This window comes from Penicillium pulvis (genome assembly GCF_028828015.1).
Source record: "Penicillium pulvis strain IBT 33274 chromosome Unknown contig_12_segment0_segment0, whole genome shotgun sequence".
NCBI classification, from domain to species: Eukaryota; Fungi; Ascomycota; class Eurotiomycetes; order Eurotiales; family Aspergillaceae; genus Penicillium; species Penicillium pulvis.
The window spans coordinates 2,094,832-2,119,714 of NW_026643072.1; the positions used below are offsets into that span (position 1 = coordinate 2,094,832).

A 24,883-nucleotide genomic window follows, 5' to 3' on the forward strand; every position below is an offset into this window, starting at 1 on the left:
GCTGAAGCTTGGGAGGAACATGAATTTCAACAAGCTGCGGCCTCGTCCGACGTCGATCCAAATGTGACTGATCTACCTTGGAGTGTTTCAGTAGTGGTTTTTTTCGTCTTCGTATATACCAGACTAGTGTTACCGATGGAAGTATTACACATGCAGGTTTCTGCACGGCAACCCCGGAAACTCCATTATGTAACCCTCTGGATCGATAACCCACCAACCACAACCATCAGGTCAAGAGCGTGCATTCCACACGGACATACCAAGACGCTTCCAGCCCAATGCGCGAACTCCTTGCTCGGCGGCCCGCTCCATATTTTACAGACCCGCAGGCCAAATGTAAACGGAAATACTTTTCACGCGCTGTAAATATGGTAATGAGAATACGGTACTAGAATCCGATGTGTTAGTGTGTATGGATACCATCCACTCTACATTGTAAGCTGTGAAATCTGGTCGCAAATTACAATCTCGACTAGAATTGTCTTGGCTTTGGCTAGGGACGGGATGTATAGTCAGTAATATTTCAAATCAGCTCCACATTAGCACGCCTCACTTTGAGTTGGTTTCTCCTCTGATCGTCATCATGGATGTCTCAGTTCTATGGCTGAGTGTGTGGCGAGTCATGTAAGTTGGGTGGATCCTAATATGCCGCTGAAACTTGATCGGCGATTTCTTCCAAAGTGTGTGGTTCCTGTACGTATTCTGCGCCCTGAATTTATAAAAGCCACACGTGGGTATTGTAATCAACGATAATAGATCTAAAATTTACGATGGTGACCTCGATACACTGCATTCCTTGGATAACGATTATGTTTATAGCGGCTGGGGTTCGACCTGCCTATATGTTATCTAACTTCATTGAGGACGATCCCGCCTACTATGAAGACGGTTTGCTATGGCCACTAAGTCAGTCAAAGGCCAGGCAGTGATTTTGATGAAACCGTCTTACAAAGTGCATTGTTTAGCTGATTGTTAAGATCCACTCTTCGGATTGTGAGTCTTTTCAGCTAAAATGCACTGTAGCGGTCCGTTTGCGGTAAAGAATCACCCCCCTGGATTCAAGGTACTCGAGTAGGGAAAGCGACTTGCACCAATCTGCACAAGTATGGTACGTTTACGTCTCTTCGTTTCTCTTGCTCTCTTTCCTGGATAGAAACCCGTTACTCACCTCTATTCAGCATCATGACGGTGACTGCCAATGGCCACAGCTCAGCTGAGCCCCCGCTAGATCACGATTTCCACAATGGCTGGGGCACGGTATACTCAAACAGCGGCTTCATGAATGACGATCGTGCCCGCCGTTTATGGGAGGACTATACCGTGAACCCTGCCAGGGTCGAAAAGCAGTACCATATTCTGCTGAAAGAGTATACACAGCGTTTTCAGTCCTTTTTCCAGGGATACTGGCCTATTACCTTCCATGCACATGTCAGCGATGTCCTTAATCCGACAACTATAGCAAGTCTCATCCTTAACACGGCATCGACATGTCCATTGGTTCTTGAAGATCCGAAGTTATCGCCATTGCTCAAGGATGATCCTGAACCCGAGAAAGTTCATCAATTTGTTCGAGAGCTCTTGGGCTGGACAGATTTACACATCATGACACCAAGATTGGCCATTGTCGATGGGATTTATGGCAGCGCCTACGGGCCCCTGGTAAGTCCTCTGAATGCCTCATAAGACACCAGAGAAATTAACAAGTAAAATAGGCACACTCGTCGGAGGAATGGGAGTACAAGATCATCGGATCGGGTCCTCCATCGTTCTCCATAGCCCGCAGTGACTTTTCGTCAAGGGATAAATTATTGAACAAGCTCCATACCGCAAAACAAGAAGGCTGTATCGCCGTAGTTTGCGACCTGGTAAATGCGTCTGATGGATCCATTCTTGCTCCCGAATCCTTCCATCTCCTGAAATCCTGTTGCGACAAAGTACGCATCTGCTTGCTCGTGGATGAAGCCATGACCGCCATCCGATGCGGAGCACCATGGGCTTGCCAAAGAGATGAGTATTACGAAAAAGGAAACTGCCAGCCCGACTTGATCTCTTTTGGCAAAGGTATGGGCGTCAGCGGCATTGCGGTCAACTTCAACGGCCTGATGATGCGACACCTCGCCTACCGGAAAGAGGACCAAATCCTTCAAACGCTCAGATTCTGGCGTGCCATGGTCACCCGGCCCATTGGTACACCTGTCTTAATCGAAGCCTTGGGCATTTTGAACGTGGCCGAAGCGGAAAACTGGCCGGCAAGAAGTGAGGAGATTGGAATTGCATTTCGAGTGTTCATCCGTCGCCACGCTAAACTTCACGGTCAAGCAAAGGTGGCCATACAGGGCTTAGGCGCCTTCATAACCGTGGATCGTGAATTTTCCAAACAGTTCCGCGTGATGGCGGCATTTCGACGGAAGAGCTCCTGGGCACGCTGGATCCCAAAACTTAACAGCACTGCCGTTCTTGATCATGATACCATTGAGAGGTACTTGGTTGGTTCCTCTGCGAGGGCTCTTCGGGAGACGCTCTCCACTGAAGCGGAAAAGCAGGGTACATCACCGCTGTGGTGTTGCGTTTGCGGGATGGATACCGTTGTGGAAGATTGGTGTCGAACATGTTACTTGGGGCATTGTGGGAATGATGATTGTGCTGAGGAGCTCGCCACACATGAGTGTCTGTGAGAAGTACAAGGCTTCCTTTGAGGTACCTTTCCAACCCAGCTTCGCTTCAAGTCAGTAAACGGCGGACTTTGGCTTGATCAATAAAAAGCACTTTCTCTTTTGGGGACTCACTTATCTTATAATAGCTCCCAGAATTGACCTAATTATATTATGTCTACGGCAGATCTGGGCTACGTCAGATTCCATAATTTTGTGTGTACACGCTTTGTGAATGCACTGTAGTCAAGCGCCTTTTTAGAAGCCCTGGATGACCCCTCATATGTCCACACATAAATTTTATTTCATATTTCAAAAACGTATTGAAACTCTGAGATGCCCTCAGATTGCGCAATTGTGAATAGAAAGGTTTGTTCGTAATATTTTCTTGTGATATTTTTTGGAGATATGAAAGATCCTCAAGGGCTTCTCAAAAGGCTCCTAAATATGTGGATTCGCAAATTGCGTACAACTGGGAAGGCTTTTGACCCCTCCGTATATAGTTCTTATCGGAGAATTGTCTGCCAATTGTTAGCCTTCCCGTTCCACTTTGGTGCTCAGGCCCTACGGTAACTGCTAGGATCTACGAGATGATCTCCGGTGATTCTAGAATTTTTCTGTATCCATGATCTGTTTCCTCGGTGCGACGATATCAACATTGAGGACGGAAATGCGGGTCCTTATACGATGATGTGTGGGCTGCCGCTTAGTTCAACGGCGCCTTGATGATACTTAGCGGTGTGCTAAATACAGGTTTAAATATACGTCTGCGTGATTAAAAAACACAGTCAGATAAAAAGGCCTAGATTTAGTGTAAGCTTCGTCACTACTCCACACTTGTGTAGGGGACAGGTCATACCCGCTGCAAAGGTGTGGACTCTGCGAGTGCTGGATTCCAATCAGGCATGCCTTGAATCGCGAGAGAGCCAGATTGCTGGGCATAAGAGGTTACACACTAGGTGGCAACTGTTTCAAGAGAGTCTTACATTTCATGCGAATATTCAGGGGTGCTGTCGTTCACAGACTGGAGAAAGGGGGTTTTCCGGAGGATTCTTTGTCTTCCACTTTACATCTCTATTTACTATTTTTTGCCCAAGATCTGGCCTCAGGCGTCTATGAACCTTAAGAGTTTCGAAACTTTTTTGGTTTGTCTCAAAGGATCATCGGACTGTCTGCATCGAGATGAAAATTCGGGAACCAGCCTTTAGACGTCTCGTTTATCATCCTCTTCGTTTTCAGCTCTTACTGAAGACCACATTTTCCCTCCTTAGTTAAGTTCAAGTGGCCCGTTTACGATGGTGAACATCCCCTCTCGCTGCTGAGTAGTGGTAGCTCCGGCAATGCCATCAGGAGTGGCGCTTTGAAGATACGATCCGAGATTCTGGTAAAGGTCGCATTAGCTTGTACGTAGTTTCCTGTCAAAGATCAAGACATACATCAATGATAGCCGCTGTCTCCTTGAGGGTCGACTGGAAACCTTGTGTCCATTTTGCCATCCAAGGCTCCTTCATCTTGGTATGAAGATTACTGGCAAATGTATTCACCAATCCCACCAACTAAGCCCGGTGACGTTAGCGATATGTTGAAAGAGTCCTCTTGCATATCGCGTACCGTGGCATAATCTGCTTCAGCCTTGGCAGCATCTTCAGTGGATTGGACAGGATCCAACTCAGGCTGAAAAGCTAACAAGTCCAGGACTCCGGTCATTCCCCCTCCACTAAGAGGACTGTTGAGAGCGCTCTTGCCAATTACCACGTTGAGCAAATGTTGATGGACAGTGGTGAACTAATCTCCGCTCCTAGTCAGCCGTATCATAAACGTGATAATCTATTCAATATATGACTCACCTGCGTGAAAGCAGCGGCGGCAATAGACCCCTCATCTAAAAACACCATCAGGGTTCATTCGTGGGTCCCGGGCCATCATCGGCGCGGAAGACCCAGCAAGAAGATTGAACGCTTTGAGCGCAACCATCAACTCCTGATGAGATTCAGCTTTCATTCAAGATATTCTGAGAGTTCAATTCTCTAACCTGTGCCGTTGAGTCTGCATTATCCTCGGACAAAGCTGCTGACATCTGTTTGATGTTCTCTGCCTGCTTTATGCAGAGAGGGAGTCCCTTGCAGAATCTGACTTGAGCCGACATCCTAAGTGATTATTGCTGGGTTTGGTTTGCTGGTGCAGAGAGGTGCGAAAGCTGGGTTCGATCTCAAGATTGTGAAAAGTTTAAGAACGAATCTGATTCCAGAGTTGGCGGTCCTTCCTATAAACGGCAATCAAGCAAACAGATGTCGAGATGAAAGTTGCGGTGTACATAAAGTGGATCTTGACGCATGGAATCATCATGGATAAATATGTACATGCATGCAGAAACTTGGAAGGAGGATTATGTGCAGATAGCATCACAGGCTATACCGCATTTAGGACACGTCAGATAGCGCAGTCGCAGTCGCAGTCGCACAGTCAGGAAATTTCCATGCGAACTTGGTCTCATGAAAAGGCTTCGACTGGGTCAACATGACATTCATCTGCGAGGAGAGCCAATCACGGCTCTTCAAGCCCGACGCAGCTCCTGCATTTGATTTTCTGGCTTCGATCTACGAGACCAAGTGTCACGCGAGCAAATGGCTAGACCTATCTATTTTCTTTCCTCTTTCTGTAGGAAATTAACATAGTAAGAGTTGGGGCATGAATCATCAGGGAGTGGAGACCTGGCTACCCTGGTAGTCTACAGAGAGCGATCAAGTATGTGCCTCGGTATGCAGTCGATGAATTACTGCGTTGGATTTCGTGTACTGCGCCTTTCTTGACATTGCTAGTGAGGTGCCCAACTGATTGTTGCTGAAATGACAACAAGCGACTATAAATGAAAAGTTCAGTGTTCAAGAGCTGGATGAAGCTGCAGGTGAAGGTCGTCTCGAGCACGTCAAGCGGCTGTTATTTTAGACGTCGATTCGCCTCTAGCCATGTTACGCGTCGCTCTGATCGACCTCGATTGTCGTAGCATACAATGGCCGATGGGTACGTTGGTCCACAGTATACTTCCTAAACCCATTCGAAAAAAAAAGAAAAGAAAGAAAACTGTTCATATAATTTCGCATAACGCATGTTGCTAGGTTAGCGCCAAATTTCTGCATAGATTCTTTAGACACTCTCAGGAAGATTAATGATATGACATATACCCAATGTCCAGACGCGTAGATCAGAGGTCGCTGAACAACGAGAGAAGAGGAGAGGAGAGTGATAATTCCCAATGTCCCTGTGTATCAGATACCCTATATCTCTGTATTCGGGAGGAAATGACAGAAATCATGTGTGACAGGAATGGCACTGTTACTCAACCCAGGTTAGACAAGATAAGATCCTGAAACCTGATATTTCAGTTATCAACAGCTAATTCTGTCTATACTGCTTCAGAATTCAATAGTCATTCTCAGTAGTCACTCAAAATTAAGATCTAAATATTCCTGAGGCATATCCAACTGTTCCGGGTGTCAATTTCCTAGGTGGCGCTAGTATGCCCGCATACAAATATGTGTTCTTAATGTATGTTGTCGGCTACCTTAGAAAATCGTCGCAGCAAGTCTTTCTGGTGCTGACGCAGGGCTTTAACTTCTGCCTATTGAATATTACAGAACGTGGGTAGCTATCCAATGTCATTGGCCACGCACCATGCGCTATTTGGGAGATCATCGCCTTGGGTCTGCACTAGCCCTACTACCCATGCTAGCCCGACGCTAACAGCAAAATGGCCCCCACACGGCAGACCCTGATACAAGACAGACCCTGTAAGTATCGTATTTTGAATTACGCAAACACATATTTACGGGATCTTGACTTCCATTCGTCCCCTCGTCCGCCCAGACTGTTTCTTTGGGTACCCGACGCCCAGTTTTGAACGTGTTATTACCAGGGTCTGTAATAATAACACAACCAAGGCGTTCTAAGTCATTGCAACTTTTTAGCTTGGCAAGGCTGGGAGAGATACTAAAATTCATCATCAGGCTGCCTTCGCACTTTTCCGTGCCGGTACTCAGGCTTCTGTGGAACATGCCTCGCTATCCTTTGAAGTCGACCGCTATACTGGCGATTGCGATAATTTTGGTTCTTATTAGCCAACTTTACTTTCACCCAATAAGAGCTATTCGAGGCTTATTCTCATCAGAAACAAAAGTTGAGAGATATGACTTCCAAGAGACCGTGGAGGAGGCAGTATGTTTTAACGATGGAAATTACTTGTCTAATCCAATCCCCAATGTGGTTCACTTCATATGGGGAATCCAGAATCCCGAGATGAACTTCATCAACTACCTCGCAATCCGGTCAGCGCTGATCTCCCTCCAGCCTGACAAGCTAAATATTCACTACGAAGATCTCAACATGGACAATATTTGGCTCCAGAAGCTGTGGGACAACATCACACTCGTCCATCACGATATGGCTCTCGAATACCCGAAACAGACACAAGAAAAATGGCAAATCAGCCATCTTGCTGATGTGCTCCGCCTAGACATTCTCCGACAAGAAGGCGGGATTTACTTTGATACGGATGTCATTGCTCTCCAGTCCTTCGAGTCTCTTCGGCATAATGAGAGGGGTGTTATCCTTGGCCACGAGGGCGGGGATCGCCACGGCTTCTGTAACGCCGTAATCGTCGCACGTCAAGATGCATCATTTCTACACAAATGGATAGAGAGCTATCGCGACTTCTCTCCCAAGGAATGGAACTACCACTCTGTCATCCTTCCGAAGCAAATGGCGTTAGACTTTCCAGACCAGATCTGCCCATTAGCTCCATCGGTCTTCTTCTGGCCAACATGGACGATCAATCACATCGACTTCATGCATGAGTCCATTACCGCAGAAGAGGCGAAAAAAGTGGAGGATCAGCTGAATGTACATGGTGGTGGATTACACCGCGATCAGCTGGCTTATCACGCGTGGAATCAGGTGGCTCGGAAACATTTGAAACAGCTGACGCCAGATATGGTCAGGGATAAGAATACTCGGTTTAATATCATGGTCAGGAAATTCCTCTAAGCGTGAATATCAATAGTCAGAACTGGCCAAAAGCGTATGAGCTACTTAGTATGCAATCAGAGCGATTGGAGATCTAGCGTAACAATGTCAGTTGATTGATGAGATGAATAGGCTATCGAAAGCAGACTGAAATAATTCTTTGATGCTCCTAGAACTGGCTAAGGCCCAGCCCTGGGTCCATTTGGCCCAAACCTTAATTTATACTTTTCCCCGGGTGGGTACAAACGACGTGTATCAGACATCATTGGCCATTATATCCAGATTGGCCCCATTTGATGCAAAATTAGGGGTCCATCAAATATTTTAGGGGCTCTAGCATTTCCCCTCTTTCAAGTTAAAGCGTGTTTCCTTGGGCCTAAGGTGGAAGGAGGTCAAGTTACTACAGTGTCTACATCCATGGTATCAACTACGAGAAAGTGAAGTCTAGAACCTTGGCGATAGATTCTGAATCACTGAGCTAAAGGCTTGGCGTTTCCCCAGCCGTAGCCTAACTTAGCAGTTTCCATATCAGGCTAGCTGAGAGAGCGCGGGTAGATAACCAAGACACTAAACGATGTTGCTGAACTGGCGAGGTAGCCAGTAATATTTGATTTGCTAAAGTAGGAGAGCGAGCGGGCACCTATAATGAAGCTAGGCTTTTGGAGTGACTTTATAGATATTGTAGGTGCCCTGACTTGCGGCGAAGGCACTACTCAAGTCTAATGAGTCGCCGCCTATATAGTGTGATCACTTACGGCGCGACTTCCGTCGTCTATGTCGATGCCGCCTTGTTTGCTATTGCAGGTTTCTGTGTCCTCCTTCGTGTCCCGCGGTTTCCTCTTTCGTGTCTCGCGTCTTCTTTCATATTGCTCCTGTATCAATACAAGGAGAAATATTTGGTAGAATGACTGATTGTTGTAAACATAAGGATCAGTCTATTTGCATCCTCACCACTAGGTGGGATCTCATATATCTAAGTCGACTGTCTTCCAGAAGCCTTTCAAGCGATTTGCTCTGCGTCAGCGTTCTCTGTATTTTTGAGAATAGTGGGGGTGCCACTGTGTTCCACCTTTTGCATGGTCAGCACCTAGTCGACAATCTAACCTGAAGACACTCGTTCAATATGGTCCTCCACCGGTGTCGTGAAATTGGAAGTGTTCCTGTAGCCTTGAATGTACACTTTTCATTGACCGTTATTTCCCTCAATCAGTAACCACAAGTTATCGGCACTGTGCCACAAGATTTAAGCCAATGTGCATAAACACCCTGCAGAAGACCCTCTACAATACCTCCTGAAAGAGCTTCAACGGGGATTGTGGTCTATTACTCATGGGGTCTCCTTGTTTCATTTGATTTCCTCCTCCTTTAATTCTTCCTCTTCATCATCAAGACGAGGCTGATTTGTGCTGCTCAGGGGGGCACTGACCACAACAAAGTCAAGTCTCAAAGGCCTCCTTACTTGATGAATGTGTCGGTGGCGGTGGTGTCGGAGAGAAAAGGCGAAGGTGCGAGGGATGGTGGATGCAATCATGGCGGCGTTGGCATGTGCGTACGCCATTGTAATAATTCATTTCAGACGATAGATAATCCCTGAACCGAGTTTTGAGGATGTTCTTTTCCATCGGCATGAAATCTTCCAGCTCGCCATGTAAAGTGAGGATCTTGTCAATAGCTCGACTGGCCTCCTTCTTTGGCGTAATTCACGACCTGGATTTCTTGACCCACTCACTGGTAGGGGAGGGCTGGTAGGGGGGAAGGAAAGTAATGGCAGGGCAGGGGGCACCAATCATAGTCACGGCGGTTATTGACTGGGCGCTTGGAGAACCCTTGGCAAAGCTGCATCTGAGTGGATCCCTGGGTAGCTAATGCATATCTCACTCAAAGTATAGACTCTTGCCTGTGAGAAGCACCGGGAAAGTATCGGTAATCGTTCACTTCTTGTTCAGCTGGTGTCGATACCGTGTTGGTCGCGAAATAATCAGAAGTGAGGTCTTAGTGATAGAGGCTTGAGGTGCGAGAGCTAAATCTGCCATCGGATGGCGGATGAGCAGATGTCGTTATAATGATGATGGAAGGTAGATATGCCAGGCAACAGCCAAGGTGGTGCTTGGTATGGTTCAGGGAAGGGTTAGAAAATAAAGAGTGAAGGAGAAATCAAATGGAACCATGTGAAGGCACTACTACCTCATTGACTCCTGCGACATGCTTTTCGTCCCATTTAACCAAATTGCCTGGCCCATTAATCATGTCAACTATTTAAGGCATACCGATTACTAGTGTCTCATACCATCTTCGCAATTCGACTCTTATTCACTTATACTCTTAACGTGATGCCTGAGATACATATGTTATATGAGTTAATGTTGCACACTAATGTTAATATTCATTCACAAAGGCACATGGTCTAAGACTCAATTACATAGACGACCCACGGAAGCATAAGACTTTTGACAATGAGCAAATATGACCGTCGAATATCTCCTAGTTTGAAAGCTCTTTCAAAGTCGACCTCTAACATTGCTCGGTATCTTCTTTGGCTGTGAAGCCTTGCGAAACAAAATAGGCACTCTTTTGCGGTTGGCTCTTCCATGATGCCTGGTAATGTAGACAAGGCTCGGTCATTTGCCGGGTTTTTAGGGATCAGCGATTCTCTGACTGATTTTTAAGTATAGTGCTGGCTGCCTCAGGTATCTTTCATAGGGCTATTTTGCACTTTACAAAGTCACATGCATATTGCTGACCAAACTACCAGAATCTGAGATCTTACTAGTACGTACTACATATTCTATGTATGTCAGTGTTGATTTCTATCTGTCCAATCGATTGATGCACGTGAATGTTTAAGTATTTTAAGCTTCTCTATCGATGGACTCATTTGTCACTGGGCACGGTGGTGATGTATTTGAGGTCGGACTTGTCCGAATATGTATCCACTGGGATAGTGCAATATTCCAGTCTAGACTCTAAAGGGTCATATTTCCCCAGGCACCTCAAAGTCTACGCGCAAAGTTATCTCAGGAACCTTGGAAAGCAAAGGTATAAATTCAACATAAATCTTGGAAGTGGAGGGAAAATCGTTTATTCGGTTTATCGGATCTACTGTCCCGACTTTTCACGGTGGCGAATCCCACGTTTCCCCTGTTCCTGAATACCCGAGGCAGAGGTTACCCCCTTTGTTAATTGAATAGATCAATACTTAGCTCACGGTCGCTTAAACTAGTATTAAGGTACTAGTACCCACAAATTGATATCACTGTACATATTTATATCTTTGCGACGTTCATCCAATGTACGCCACTGCAGGGCGCAGTGAGACCTGTACGCCCGGTGCCGATCCCTCGCCCATTTTTACCTCTTCGATGTATCATGAATCATGCACTTCTCAGGTACGAGCTCGTGAGTTTTCGTTGCTGTATGGATCCATGGATCTCAAACAAAATTCTGCCCCCAACAAGTAATCACCCTGCAGGGCCAGCCCGACGAGTCCCTGAGGGTGTGGTGGATCCACTCTGCATCACCATTTGACGACGCGCAGGATTTTCTCTGGTACGCCACATGTCCACCTGGATCAATACAAGCCAACCAAGTCATCCAAGGTTTTCTCTGCCCAAGTCATCGTCCTCAGCCCTGATGACAAAATCTTTCGTTCTGCCCGCCGAGTGGTGGACTTGGATTCGCGGGGTGGGCCCGGGTGTGGTTAAAATGACCGTTTAGGCGGGTGATTGGCCGGGGGTGGGACAGGCTAGAGTGAAACTAAGATGCCGCTAAGATCAGACGATGAGCGAACTACGTGTAGATGACTGTGACAATCTCCTTTTCATGCATGTCATTTCTATTCTCTGGCTCCACAAAAGTCTCTAGGTTAGCATTGTGAGATTTGGGGCACCCACAAGATTAGGCATCAAACAGGGCACAGACTTTATGCACACGACACCGACTTTTCGCCCTCGTTCCCCCGGATGCCACGGGGGTGTGACGTCTTCCATTTGCAATCCCTTCGCCATACATAAGGCCATTATGAGTGCTGAACCACTGGTTCGACCCAGCGTTCCTGAGTCCAGACGGGATCGAGACTGATGTGGAGATTGGGTGGATTCGAGAAAAGTGGAGCTTCAGCGCAAAAAAAAAACTGAGGAAGACAAGAACCAGGCACGACTTCGGGCCGGATGACCGAATGGAAAAATATTCTTATAATCGCTCCTGGTACGGCGTTGCTGGTTTTTTGTTTTGTTCTAATCTCGGTTGTACCTTGCATTGACGGTGAGGTTCGATACATCCCTTGCTTTAACCCCCGCACGGCAACTAATTGGATGTATAGAGTGTGGGCGTTTGGATCTTCACCCACAGAAGATATGTCACAACGCTAAGGCAATTGAAGACGAACCCCTCATCGCAAACCAGGTTTCAAGCCAATTGTAAAATAGCAGCATGAATACAGAGCACGAGGTGCTGTCCACCGACTCCTTCGGGGTTTGGTACGCAAATGAGCTGCCGGTTGGCTCATTATCTATCGTGGACGCCGATGCAACCTACCACGAACCCCTTTCTACAGACGCAGCTTTTTCTACTCGCTCAATTGGCCTCACTGGTACATTATCTCTCCACGATTATCGCAAGCAACTTGCACAGGCTGCAGAGTGCATCGACGATCCCGTAGATCGTTCCGAAAAGACGCTCCGACGCAAAACAGGAACAAGCAATTTAAACCGTCCTTCAGATATCGCTACCGTTCCCTACGCAGCATCAACGGCGTCGTCGGTAGCTTCAACTCCACCACCGCTCTCGCCATCGTGTTCGCATAGTATTCTCTCTGCGCGAAGCGAGCAAGAAGAGGTTTCAGAATCTGGTCAGCCACAGGCCGGTAAGTCCCACCTGCAGACATAATGCATCAAATTAAACACAAATTCTAATTAAGCTGCAGGTGCGCATCCTACCCAGGGGCCACGAGTTAGCCTTGTCTCGGAGCATCTGACCCGTCCCAGACCCAACAGGAAACGATTGGTGAGTAAACTGAAACCCGAATAAATAGTCCCTATCCGCCCTTTCTGACCATTTTTCTAGAACACATTTCGTGAGAAGCTTGAGGCGCGGGGACAGGCTCAAAACTCGCCTTTGTCTCGCCCCCAGAAATCAGATCCGATGTTGGCCACCACAGCCGCCACCATCTCGCATGGCGGGGCCTCCTTTGAGATCCTGAACCCGCGAAAGTCGCTCGACTTCGCCCGTATCGTCTCCTTCATTGAAGATGTCGATAGCTGTTCCATCTTCTCGGACCAAATCCGGGATTCCAAAGTCTCCACGTTCTCTATAGACCAGGGACTGGATCCTCGGTCCTCCCTCTCCCAGTTCACAGATGCCTCATTGCCATCTCATTATTCTTCGCAATCTTTATACACCCCTTTCTCATCAAGCTATTCTACACCCAAGAGGCAAACAGCCGACATCCCATCCAGCTCATTCTCCGACTACTCCTCCAACCACACCTCTTGGGCCTCAGGGTACGAGTCAAAACAATTACACAATGACATGGTCGGAGAAGAGTCCCCACGACCACGCATGGCATCGATCTCAGAGCGTTTAGAAGAAAGAGAGGATCTACCCTCCGACCCCGAGTCCCCACGACCACTCTCATCTTCCCCAGCAACCTACTACTCGGGCGAAAGCGAAATCGGCGAGCCGGGCTCCCCTGTCTACGCCAACGGCGAATGGTCGCAGGTCGACGGCCGAGATCGAGGCATCTTCCTTGAACTCCCATCTATTCACGATGAAAGTGAAACCGACTTCGAACATGAACACGACACTACCCCTCCTTCTCCTTACGACACATACATTGCCAACACTATGTCCCCCGCTTACTCAAATCACGATCACGACACCTACGACCCAATCTACTACGACCCCCATGTTCAATCCGTGCTGGCCGCGGCCAACGCCGAGAATATGGGCCTCCGCGGGCATCCTGCTCGTGCGCTGGACGACTTGCAGCGGAGGTTCCAGAGCTCTGTTTCCCTTGGAGATGGGAAGAGCAAAGGCGATAAGCAATCCCAGCGAAAAAAGCTACGAAAGTTCTTCAGCTGGCGGTCTGGAAACTGAATGCTTACAATGGATATGATATCATGATATATGGCGGCGTCCATTATTCCTCTTTCTTTCTTCTTTTCTTTCTTCTTCTGACCTGTATTCTTATTTTACCTTTCCATTACCTCTTTTATTTCGCTTTGATTGAGTCTGGAACTTTTTCCATATCACTGGTCCTGATACAGGACAATCAAATCATCTTCATTACCTATTTCAATAGTCTTGTCCAACTGTAACCACCCCCTTAAACTATGAACGTATCCGTCTGCTGAACTAGGTTTTATCCCAGGGACCAGAAAGCCGGGTCTCAGTCTACATCTAGTTGCCGAATCTTCACGAACTCCCGATCACTAGTGTTGAATTGATCTGACCCACTACCGGCATCGGGATAGTACATGAGCTAGTCAAAGCGAGAATATATCCCCACGTTGTGATGCGCCACATAGAACGATTTAGAATGGATCGAGATACTGGGTAGATCGGCTGGTAGGTTACGGGATCTTGCAGCATGTCGTTTGTATCCGTAGTTCTGATGAAAGTTTCAGGATTTGGGTTGTGGCTGGATGTTTCGGATACACAAGGGGGTTTTCGCATCCCTTGACATTTTCTAACTTTGACTCGGGAGAAACCTTAGACCAAGGGTGTGCTCGTGGGCTTGGGAATGCTGGTGAGCAGGTAAGGGGCTCTACATCTAGAAGTCGCCGCTTACGCCTAGTAGTCCCAGCCACCCTGATCCTTCTAAGCACTTGCGAAAACGTATGGAATTCTTGACCTTCCTCAAATCAAGACATCAAGGATTTGCAAATTTATGTTCCGCAAAGCATATCATAGAAGTTGGTCCAGTAGAGCCAAATCAATCACAGGAAACAATCAGTCTATAAACGGGTATCAATTTTGAAGTATATACAACGAAGTCAAATAGGCTTAGCCAAGATAAGGTTAAGGCCTCTCAACTACAGACGCCAGCGCTGCAGTAACCATACTCTTTCGCCTAAGCCCCTGCTCATTGCGTTTAGACGCATCCCTCCCCGCAAATGAAGGATGATGGCTCTTTTCAATCCGATGCGAATGTAGAGCACTCGAGCTACTCTTCCGCCTCCCCCGCGCCTCCAACGACTCCGCAGGCCCAAATCTACTGCGGTGCTGCGTCAATGCTCGCCGTCGTGGCGAGGGACGTGGCGGTAGAGAACTTGGGTGGCAATCGTCTTCACAGGGAATAGAGCCAAATGAATCATCTGTTGCGCGGCGGACAGCATCGATATCTCCTTTGTTACATTGTAACTGGGAGATCTGCTGTCGTTGGCTGCGGATGCTGAGGAGGTCTGGCTGTGGGTTCGGGCAGTCTGGGCCGTCTAGCGGGGGGAAGTCCGGGGGAATAGAGGTAGGACTTGGGTTTGAGCAGAGGGATGGCGAGGAGAGGAGACCGTCGTCATCGTGGTCTGTGTCTGGTGGTGTGAGGACGTAACCAGTGTACTGACCGGAGCGCCGTCCATCATGACCGAACCGGGTCCGGTCAGGGAAAGATTCGCCATTCGGGGTTTGGAGGGTATGTTCGTGAAGTTTCTGTGTCAATGTTGCGATGGAAAGACGCTTTGATTCGTAAGGAAAAGGCACGGAAGTTGGTGGTTGTTGCTGGGAACGAAAGTATGAAGACCGGGATCGTGAGAGTGTGCGGAAGCGGTGCGATGTCGGCGACGGGCAGCGAGACGATAATGGTGAGATCAAGTTGCTGTCTCCATCGATCATGAGCCGGTCTTCTGTATTCAGCGCTAACCGGGTCGGTCGCGACGACGGCGAGGAAAAGGAGAAGTCTTCAAACATGGTGGCGAATATGTGTGTGAGTCAAGGGGTGGTCTCTTCGTAAACGAGGTTCAATCGAGTTGTCCTGCGCTCGAATCCGCAGCAAGACTCTTCGGTCTGGCTGTACAGATCACGGCAGGGAGCATAAAGCGATAGTTTTATCTTTTCGGAGTGGAAAAATCCGATTTGCCTCTGAAAAATCTACCTCGATCCATTAAACGCTGAGGGTTGTTGAACCCCGGATGCACAGATTATCCGATACTGTAATACGCACATGCAGAAAATGGTAAGGGATTTCAGAAATACACGCTTTTCATCCATGGATTCATCCGTGCTTTCCCAAGATTACCGTTCCAGAGGCGAATACACGTGATCTGGGTATTTGATCAACCACATCGACTGGGACTGCCTGAATTTTATACTAAGTAGACCATTTGAAAGATGAATCCATACTATATTATAATACGAACACATCTGTAAACTGAAATATTCAGTGCTTGAGTGGAGTTGGTGGGCAAAAAATGACGTGGTTCACTTGCCACAGATCGACGTAAAGATCTCCATAGTGTGCTTCCACACCAATTTGCCCGTTTCATTCTGGCGTGCCGCCTCAAGTACTTTCTTATTGCCTGTGATCGAACCATCCCAGCTTAACAGATACGCCCCGCTCCCAGTCTTGCCATCGGCCCCGATTGCCACGCCGCCATCGCCTGACGCTTGGGGCGGGTATTGCGGACTAGTCGAGGCATACAGATGTCGCTCGCCGCTCTCATTCAGAGGCACCATCCACGGTTTGGCAAATATTGTCAAAGCGTTGATCACTAACTGAGTAATGGGGTGGAACTCCCGCATAAGGCCAGTCTTCACGCCACCAGGATAAGCGTGGATGAAACTGATCTCAGGATGGGCTGCAGCGAGTTCTTGCATAAGCAGGCTGTTCATGGTGATGGCATGGCCAGCGCAGTTCCGTAGTGAATAGTGGGTCTTCAGATCCAGATCATCTAGATGAAGAGAAATCTCATCACCAGCCGATAGAACGGAAACAACACGGGACAAGTTGCTGCCCAGGCCTTGTTTACCTGACTCGTTGACAGTCGCAGCCTTGCTCAGTTGGGGAAGTAAATTCATAGCGAAACGCGCCCGAGAGTAATAATGGAGACTTAACTTCTTATCCAGCCCCTCATCGGTTTCTAGAAAGATTAGTAAATGCAGTGTTTGGTATAGGATGCGTTGCAAATACCATCTCGCCCCTTTGTCGTCATCATACCAGCTGTCATGAATAGCAAATTCACCTTCTCTTCCTTTTCCTGGATTGACTTGCATGCTTCATCAACACTGTGCAGCCGCGCAGCTTCGCATTTCACGAAGCTAATCTGACCATCTGGGTTGATCTGGCGGAGCTCCTCGATAATTTTGGAAGCCTGGGTCTCGTTACGCCCGACGAGATAGACCCGGGATGATTCAGTCTCTCGTACAAATGCACGAGCTGTTGATTCACCTATTCCGCTGGTTCCTCCCACTATAAGCATTCATGTCAGCTTTGTCTATTAAGCTGTTCCCCAGGGGTTTGTAGGGACCAAGATCGGATAGGAGTGGATTTAGGTTTACCAAACACTGCCACAAGATTCGGACCGAAGTCCTTCAAGCTGGAGTTATTTTTCTGCACAGTTTCGAGGGACACCATTTCGAAGTTGCCTGGTTTTTTGATGTTGAGTTCTCAGACTGCTCAAACTGCTCCGACTGCTCCGACTTGTTCGTCCGCAATCGTTCGTCCGTCTCCGTCACGTGCTACGACCATTTATCAACATGATTGGGCGAGATGGAAGTAAATAAGAAATCAGTGTACGGAAAGATTATTTTGCGTCATAGCGAGAATTGACTGTATAGAAATGCGGGTTGTAGTCATGCTATTTTAGTTCTGGCGAGAATCTGGGGTGAAAAGGGGTGTAAGTTGTTAATTAAACCAGAAAATGGACATCATTTTCGAGTCAGTGAATTATGTTAGTCTTTCCCTCATCGGTGAAGCGCTTAAATTAGCTGGCGCCTGTTTTGTTTTGAGTCGAGGGAGCTTTCGGTATTAGGCCAAATTCAGCTGCAGTGTTATTAACCCGGAACATGGGAAGGCAAGCCATTCCAATGCGAATGAACAAGTGGAAAATTTATGAATCGAATTTAGTTTCCAATGCTGAAGGCTGCTTTGGAAACTATGCTAGCTTTCTGGGGTATTCATAGACCTCGGGAAACTAGACCACTTAAATGAGCTAGGCTGAATAGAAGCGAATCCTTGGAAGTCGTACAGGTATTGGACTCAACAGCAAACGTCACCATCTCGCTATACATTTTCATAAATCGGCTGAATAAAGCAGTCAGTATGCAATCAAGATACGAAGACTAGAATTGTGAGTTGAATCTTATCAAACGGACAAGAAATAGGCACTGAGAATCGATTGAGAGGATACTCGTCTTTTTCGAGTTGTATGCTAAAAGATGCCTGATTCATTGCCTAACCGGGCTTCCTACATTCAAATGCGCTGGATAGTGCCTGGCACTTGAGTAACCATCGGGCCTTTTCTTCCCAGAAATTTCTCGAATACGCTTAGAAGTCATTTGATTGGCCGCAAGGGTCAGGATGCACCGTATATTCCTCTATGGCTTCGGAGGATTTCCCCTTTACTGCTTCCCCAAGAAGTATTAGCGCCAAGTCTCCTGGTAAAAGGAATTATATGTTGCTCAATCCGTATCATAAACATTTAACGGTGCAGAAACTCATATTGTTGTGCCAAGAACAATAGCAGCCCTTTCCACCTGGGCATGCTAAAATATGTCACCAAGTCGGGGAATTGACATCAGGCCACTTGTTGACTTTTTCTCTGCATGATGAGGAGCCATCTGTAAGCTACGTAGCTGAGTAGCGACACGAGTCTTATCAATTGAAGGAGGACTGTTGATCTTATTGTTTCAGTGTTCGCCATGCAAAGATGCAAAAACAGACGTGATCTACTTTAGATGCAAGTTGATAGACTGTGAACCTCATAAAGAGTTCAATTACTCCAATGCCTGGTATAATTTCGGCGCCACCCGCGGGGGGTCTGTTTGGTGCCCCCGATTCTGCAGGTTATCTGCGCTTCCTTAGACCACTAGGGCTCGAGGTGCATTGCCGCCCCACTATAACCCCACCTTCATTAATGCCGATTCACTTTTGATCTATACAACTAACGACTTGTCACCTGGGACTCGAAAGATATCGAAAAACATCACTATTCAAAGAGCACATGCATCAGTCACTTTGCTATAAAATTTTTATTTCTGCTCCGGATTACATATTACCATAATGGCGTCGTCAGCTTCGTCAATTCAGCAGGAAATGATTGGGACCTGGACTCTCCTGGATTACAGGACATCCGCCAAACCTCCAAAGTTTCCCCTTGGACCAAATGCCACAGGCATGCTGATATTCACGCCTGATGGCTTCATGTCGGCCCATATCATGGAGCCTGGAGCCCGCCTCTTCGAAGAATCCGGACCTCATAGCGGCACAGATCCCGAGTTGGCCGATGCGATGCGTCATTCGGTGGCGTACTCGGGCCGCTATCAGATCTCCACTCCGAGCAAGGAGTCTTCATCGGGGATCCTCGAAACCGTGGTCGTAGTAGCTCCTATTCCGAACTGGGTTGGTAGCATACAAGAGAGAGAGGCAAAGATGGTAGACGGTCAGCTCGTTTTAAGTCCCACAGTGCAGGTGTCTGAGGTGTGTATAACCTGAACATAAAAACATGCTAGCGTTGCTCTGTCTAATGCTGCGACTTGAGTAGTTGCCCCATACCAAACCGATACTGACATGGGGAAGAATGGGGGAATAACTGCCAAGATCCTTCCATATTTGAGTTTTTCATATTTTTCCGTTTCAATCGAGTGTCAGAGATTATTTTGCAGCCTTCCAGATTGGATTAGGCGAATTGAGAAACTACAAGATTGTTTCAATTCTTAGTCGTCTTCATAACACGTAACAAATCAGACAGATATGCAGCTTTGTTTTAGAAACTTTAGACACATGCGCCCACTCAGTAGTTATATACTGCTGTCTATATCTCCTCCTGATATAGGCAACAGTTTCTCACTGATGTATGTCTCACCGTTCTGAGTATCATGATAACCAAAGAAGATGTTATTGATATTGCTATCTTAACAGTTCATTTGTCTTTTCCCAGCCCAAATCCTCGGCTCGTGAGAGACTTTCCAGGGTGGTTGGAGAGCAGAAAGGAAGAGATTGGTCAAATTAAATCTCTTTGTAGGAAAAGACGTGCTTACCATTGACATGAATGCGATGACTTGACAAAAATGTGAGACAGTTCCCAGCATGTCGTAATGCAGGTGATGGCCCTTTGGACTTCCAAGACGTCAATTCAATGGTACTCAAGTCAATGGTATTCGCCCTTCCCCAAGAAAGAGATAGCCTGGATAGCCTGACGAACTGTCGAAATACAGTACTCGGCAGTGATTTTGTAAGGCCAACACAAGAGCCCCGCTGGGAATATCCGCCGTCGCAATGTGGAAAGTCACCACCGCTCTCGACCTCCCGAAGTTGATATTTGATGTTGACATGATCGAATTGTGCAAAGTTCATGCAAGTGGACGTTACTCGATTTGAGAATGGCAAATGGACTTCATGATGGGAAGCAAGGACGAATGATTTATTGGCTCCTTTGTCGCTCGAAGAGAGATACATCAAAAGGACCAGCACCCTTTGATATGCTTCAGCCCTGGAAGCGATGCGATGACGTAAGATTCCTGAAAATGTCCATAGAATAGTTTCATCACTCGTAAATATATTTATGTATAATTCCCGAATTTCATTTGGGCAACAGGCATTTTGCGTCATGGTGATCATGCCCGTGGGTATTGGAGATAGTAGGCATGGCTAGCCCGGGGCCTGTGGAGGGATGATAAATATTATTTTTATAGCGATACTAGACACAGCAAAAGCATGTAGGATTGATTGAGGGGAAGACAGAACGTCAAGGATTTATAATTTCAAAGATGGCAACGTCCGTCTAGATCATGCTAGGCTTGAATGTGAATTTTCGCGGTCTTTAGTTGTTTGTGCCATACAAGCAATCGGGATGACTCCACTCAAGTACCCCAATGTGGGGCATGTATATCGGCATGTCGGCAGATGCTATCAAGGGCGGACTTTGTCCGCTATGTTCCCCGCTTCCTTATCAAGGACCACAGCATTGCGATTTGGAGTTATAAATATCATTACTCTTTCACTATGGCTGCTGTGCGAGGTTTACGTACGATCCTGAGAAATATCCGACGCGCGTCACCAATCAAGAAATCATTTCCTCCACATCTCTACAAACCCTTTTCCACAACAGTATACCGCGCCATGTTGACAACAGAAATGTCGGAGGCTGATGTGTCAGCCTTGAGAGCCAACAAGGAGAGACTTGCAATTGACCTACATGAGTCATGTAAATGGGGGTTTGGCATTCGCTGGGGGGAGTAAGTGTTCTTATAGCTTGACTTCCGCAAGCTTTGCAACCTCAAGTATTCATCAACGCGAGTTAGTGTATGCCTTGCTGACTATGGCTCGTGTGGCTCTACAGGGGGTCAACCGATACCGGAATGCAGCGTCTCGCCTTATCTGAAGAGGACAAGAGCGTCCGGGACTGGTTCATTCAAACTATGAAAGACCTTAAGTGTCAGATTACCATCGACGAGATGGGCAACATATTCGCAGTCCGTCCTGGCCGAAGGACAGACGTGCCAGCTACTTTCATCGGCAGTCATCTGGATACACAACCAACAGGAGGACGTTATGATGGAATTCTGGGAGTTTTATCTGGCGTGGAAGCGATAAAGAGAATGGACGAACTGGGTCTGGAAACCGAAGGAGGTGTAGGCGTCGTTAACTGGACTAAGTATGATAATGGATTAGAATCTTGTATGGTAGATTCGCTGACTCTTAATAGTGAAGAAGGAGCCCGATTCCCTATCAGCATGATCGCGTCTGGCGTATGGGCCGAGTTCATTCCACTATCACAGGCCCATGAGCTCAAGGAAGTACCCACAGTAGCTTCGCTGCCAACAGCTAGCTCGGCTCCCGAAACTATGAAGAGTGCCTTGGAGAAGATCGGCTATCTTGGCAGCGTGCCCTGCTCATATAAAACCACACCAATGGCAGCTCATTTTGAAGTGCACATTGAACAAGGACCCCATCTGGTTTCCGCTGGCCAACGAGTTGGAGTCGTTACTGCAGTGCAGGCCTACCGCTGGTTCCGGTTGAATGTGATCGGACGAGACACGCACACAGGCACGACGGCATTTGAGCACCGTGCCGATGCATTGTATGCATTTGCTCAAATGATGGTTCGCGCACGAGAGGTCGCTGCATCCAAAAGCTGTCTTGCTAGCGTTGGCATTATCGAGGCGAAGCCTGGAAGTGTGAACACTGTTCCTGGAACAGTCAGCTTCAGCTTGGATATTCGTGGACCTGAAAGTGCTTTAGTCGTTGAGGTTGAGAACCAGCTTCGTAGCGATTTTGATGCTATTGCTGCTGCAGAAGGCGCTGGTATTGGCAAGCCTTGCCGTGTTGAGTGGACGCTTGACTTTGACTCGCCTGCTATAAAGTTCCACGAGGACTGCATTGATTGCGTTCAGGAGTCTGCCCACGCTGTTGTGGCGGATGAGCCTGTGGCAGACACTAAATCCTTAGTGAGGACCATCATGAGTGGCGCTGGTCATGACAGTGTCTTCACCTCCAAGCGAGTGCCGACTAGTATGATCTTCGTTCCATGTAAGGATGGCCTGAGCCACCACCCGGAGGAATTCTGCTCTGCGGATGATTGCGCAACTGGAGCGTCGGTTATCCTGCAAGCTGTGGTACGATATGATCGAAAGAGGTTCACTAAAAGTTAGTGGCGCATGGAGCAGCATACTAGCCTATATAGAATGTCTACAATGAATACTACGAATCTACTGAGACACAGAGTTGGCACCGAATCATGATTTGCCATTGAATAATCTAGCTAATCATAAAGCCAGTGACATCGTTTCCGCTTTTTTTTATTTTCCTGTATCCATAAGCCTCAGAAACGAGAGGTCGTAAAAAGATGCGCCTAGCATCAGTTCGTTTCAGGAACACTCCATCTCTGGAGGTCCTACTCCAAACCGGGAACCGGCCACATCTGTTCCTAGGATGACCGAGCAGTGGATGACAGGACACCAGGGCCTATCCCTTACTGGGGAGCACCACGGCCACGGCCGAAACCGCCACGGAAGGAAGGAGCGAACTCGCCGGGGGCACCACCCTCCTTACCACCCTCCTCGCGGCGGCGGTAACCACCCTCGCGGCCACCCTCACGGGGAGCACGGGGACGGCGCTCACGGTCCTCACCACCCATCATACCGCGGGGAGGAGCGTGGGAACGCTGCTGCTTGATGTGGGTAGCAGGGACAACCTCAGCGGGGAGGTGGAGCCACTCGCGCAGGTAGTCGAGACCCTCGGGGGTGAGGGTGTAGTAGTAGTACTGCCACGAGAAGCGGGTCTTGACGAAACCGCGGGAGTCCAGAGACTGAAGAGCCTTGATGACCTGTAGAGCGAGGGGTATTAGTAAAGATCCCAACGGTAGGGTGCATATGGGAAGTCGTACGAAAAGGTTCTTGGTGTCAATGTCACCGTGCTTGGGAAGGTTGTAGTCCTTCTTGGCCACGAGCACACCCTCTGTAAATGTAAAGTCAGTCAATTGTTCGAAAATCGTGGTCGCTCTTTCGCAAAACCGTCGGTTCAAGGTCAGAGCGCCGGCGTGGGTGTTGTCACATACCGCGGAAGAGGTACTCGTGGATCTTCTTGCGGTCGTCCTTAGGGATAAGCCTGGGAGAATGTCAGTCGCTGTCAATGAACCAGAGCATTGGGGCGCAATCTTACATTGTCGCGAGTTCCTGGCGCAATTCGTGGAATCGCTTTGACAAAGAACAGATGGGTGATTTAAAAGGTTAGAGAGTGGAGCTCCGCTACGAAGAAAAGTGCGATATTGCTCTTTCGGGGTCCTCGCTAGGGCTACCGCCCTAGTCACATGACATCCATGCTCATGCGTGACTGTCCATGCTGAGTCATCTATTCAACATCACATGACTGTTGATGTCAAAGTCCAGCCTCATCCACCTTATCGCTGCGGCATTATAATCCTGCCGTCAACTGTCATATACCTCATATTTTGAAGTTACACTCGCAGCACTTCATTCAAAATGGCGTCGTCAAACGTGAACATCTTGCTTTCATCCTTCCCCGGCCTGTCGCTGCCGTCCACCGTCTCATTCTCGCTGCCATCAACCTCCAGCATCTCGGACCTAACGGAGAAAGTTGCCTCATACCTCCCATCGACGCTTTCTCTACAGTCCCTCATCCTTACAACAACCAACAACAAGCAAATTACTCCATCAGCAGACTCTTTGCAATCTTTGATCGTTCGCGATGGCGCATCCGTGGCCTCAAACCTCCTACCTGTCCGCCTCTCCGTCCCCATGTGCGGTGGTAAGGGTGGTTTCGGATCTCAGCTTCGTGCCGCCGGTGGTCGCATGTCCAGCAAACGCAAGCGCAATCAAGGCGACAACAACAGCTCCAGTCGTAATCTGGATGGGCGCCGTCTCCGTACCGTGGCCGAGGCCAAGTCACTCGCCGAATACCTTGCTGTTAAGCCCGAGATGGATAAGAAGGAGAAGGAAGAACGTCGCCAACGATGGCAAGCCGTGGTGGAGATGGCCGAGAAGCGCCAGGATGAGCTCAAGAGTGGCGGCGGAAGGGAGAAGATCGATGGTCAGTGGATGGACGATAAGGAGGAAATGAATGAGAAGGCGCGCGAGGCTGTTCTATTGGCCATGAAGGATGGTTCATGGACCGACAGCCTTCGCGATGCAATTTTGGGTGGCTCGAGCACCAGTGCCAGCGAGGGAAGTGATCACATGGATTCGTCTACCTCTGATGAGGATGAGGAAGAAGACGAAAACGCCGTTTCCTCGAGCGCTGCCGGTCCTTCTGCGCCCACCCAGAAGTCTGCTCCCCGTCGCTTCATTGGATTCGACGATGATGATGAATTCATGAGCGATTCTGAAGAAGAGGAGGAACCAGAGCCCAAGGGTAAAGGCAAAGCACGCGCTTAAATATCAAAAATTGTTTCATGGATTATGATGGCGTTTTCTTGGTTTCTAGCGGTTTTCAGCGCAGCTCTTTCGATGTTGATACGTCATTTTTACAAATGCCACTTGGAGGCTTTAATTGAACACAATTCAGTAACTTATTCAAATAAAATTGGTCCCCTGGAGAGTAGAAAATT

At 47.9% G+C, this 24,883-nt stretch overlaps 11 protein-coding genes across 11 annotated transcripts; 6 read left to right on the top strand and 5 right to left on the bottom strand.

Annotated features, from left to right (window-relative positions):
- Window positions 1–1,182: 1,182 nt before the first annotated feature.
- On the top strand, window positions 1,183–2,675 carry N7503_001994 (uncharacterized protein; the record flags this gene model as incomplete). Its single annotated transcript, XM_057061541.1, has 2 exons — window positions 1,183–1,659; window positions 1,713–2,675. The coding sequence occupies 2 exons, from the start codon at window positions 1,183–1,185 to the stop codon at window positions 2,673–2,675; spliced, it is 1,440 nt and encodes a 479-aa protein (XP_056925503.1).
- Window positions 2,676–3,918: 1,243 nt separating this feature from the next.
- On the bottom strand, window positions 3,919–4,546 carry N7503_001995 (uncharacterized protein; the record flags this gene model as incomplete). The annotated part of the gene is made up of 4 exons (XM_057061542.1): window positions 3,919–4,032; window positions 4,088–4,207; window positions 4,263–4,436; window positions 4,499–4,546. 4 exons carry the CDS (start codon window positions 4,544–4,546, stop codon window positions 3,919–3,921), a joined length of 456 nt encoding a protein of 151 aa, XP_056925504.1.
- Window positions 4,547–6,944: 2,398 nt separating this feature from the next.
- On the top strand, window positions 6,945–7,691 carry N7503_001996 (uncharacterized protein; the record flags this gene model as incomplete). The annotated part of the gene is made up of 1 exon (XM_057061543.1): window positions 6,945–7,691. One exon carries the CDS (start codon window positions 6,945–6,947, stop codon window positions 7,689–7,691), a length of 747 nt encoding a protein of 248 aa, XP_056925505.1.
- Window positions 7,692–9,015: 1,324 nt separating this feature from the next.
- On the bottom strand, window positions 9,016–9,228 carry N7503_001997 (uncharacterized protein; the record flags this gene model as incomplete). The annotated part of the gene is made up of 1 exon (XM_057061544.1): window positions 9,016–9,228. One exon carries the CDS (start codon window positions 9,226–9,228, stop codon window positions 9,016–9,018), a length of 213 nt encoding a protein of 70 aa, XP_056925506.1.
- A 2,870-nt stretch (window positions 9,229–12,098) lies between these two features.
- On the top strand, window positions 12,099–13,763 carry N7503_001998 (oxidoreductase, short-chain dehydrogenase/reductase family; the record flags this gene model as incomplete). Its single annotated transcript, XM_057061545.1, has 3 exons — window positions 12,099–12,531; window positions 12,592–12,671; window positions 12,732–13,763. The coding sequence occupies 3 exons, from the start codon at window positions 12,099–12,101 to the stop codon at window positions 13,761–13,763; spliced, it is 1,545 nt and encodes a 514-aa protein (XP_056925507.1).
- A 924-nt stretch (window positions 13,764–14,687) lies between these two features.
- N7503_001999 (uncharacterized protein) lies at window positions 14,688–15,569 on the bottom strand (the record flags this gene model as incomplete). Its single annotated transcript, XM_057061546.1, has 1 exon — window positions 14,688–15,569. The coding sequence occupies one exon, from the start codon at window positions 15,567–15,569 to the stop codon at window positions 14,688–14,690; it is 882 nt and encodes a 293-aa protein (XP_056925508.1).
- Window positions 15,570–16,079: 510 nt separating this feature from the next.
- Window positions 16,080–17,232, bottom strand: N7503_002000 (uncharacterized protein; the record flags this gene model as incomplete). Its single annotated transcript, XM_057061547.1, has 3 exons — window positions 16,080–16,738; window positions 16,789–17,067; window positions 17,157–17,232. 3 exons carry the CDS (start codon window positions 17,230–17,232, stop codon window positions 16,080–16,082), a joined length of 1,014 nt encoding a protein of 337 aa, XP_056925509.1.
- A 1,647-nt stretch (window positions 17,233–18,879) lies between these two features.
- Window positions 18,880–19,311, top strand: N7503_002001 (uncharacterized protein; the record flags this gene model as incomplete). The annotated part of the gene is made up of 1 exon (XM_057061548.1): window positions 18,880–19,311. The coding sequence occupies one exon, from the start codon at window positions 18,880–18,882 to the stop codon at window positions 19,309–19,311; it is 432 nt and encodes a 143-aa protein (XP_056925510.1).
- Window positions 19,312–20,937: 1,626 nt separating this feature from the next.
- N7503_002002 (M20 family metallo-hydrolase) lies at window positions 20,938–22,469 on the top strand (the record flags this gene model as incomplete). Its single annotated transcript, XM_057061549.1, has 3 exons — window positions 20,938–21,053; window positions 21,158–21,472; window positions 21,524–22,469. 3 exons carry the CDS (start codon window positions 20,938–20,940, stop codon window positions 22,467–22,469), a joined length of 1,377 nt encoding a protein of 458 aa, XP_056925511.1.
- Window positions 22,470–22,789: 320 nt separating this feature from the next.
- Window positions 22,790–23,637, bottom strand: N7503_002003 (40S ribosomal protein eS10; the record flags this gene model as incomplete). The annotated part of the gene is made up of 5 exons (XM_057061550.1): window positions 22,790–23,143; window positions 23,204–23,274; window positions 23,375–23,424; window positions 23,479–23,513; window positions 23,632–23,637. The coding sequence occupies 5 exons, from the start codon at window positions 23,635–23,637 to the stop codon at window positions 22,790–22,792; spliced, it is 516 nt and encodes a 171-aa protein (XP_056925512.1).
- Window positions 23,638–23,798: 161 nt separating this feature from the next.
- On the top strand, window positions 23,799–24,710 carry N7503_002004 (telomere maintenance SDE2 family protein; the record flags this gene model as incomplete). Its single annotated transcript, XM_057061551.1, has 1 exon — window positions 23,799–24,710. The coding sequence occupies one exon, from the start codon at window positions 23,799–23,801 to the stop codon at window positions 24,708–24,710; it is 912 nt and encodes a 303-aa protein (XP_056925513.1).
- Window positions 24,711–24,883: the final 173 nt, after the last annotated feature.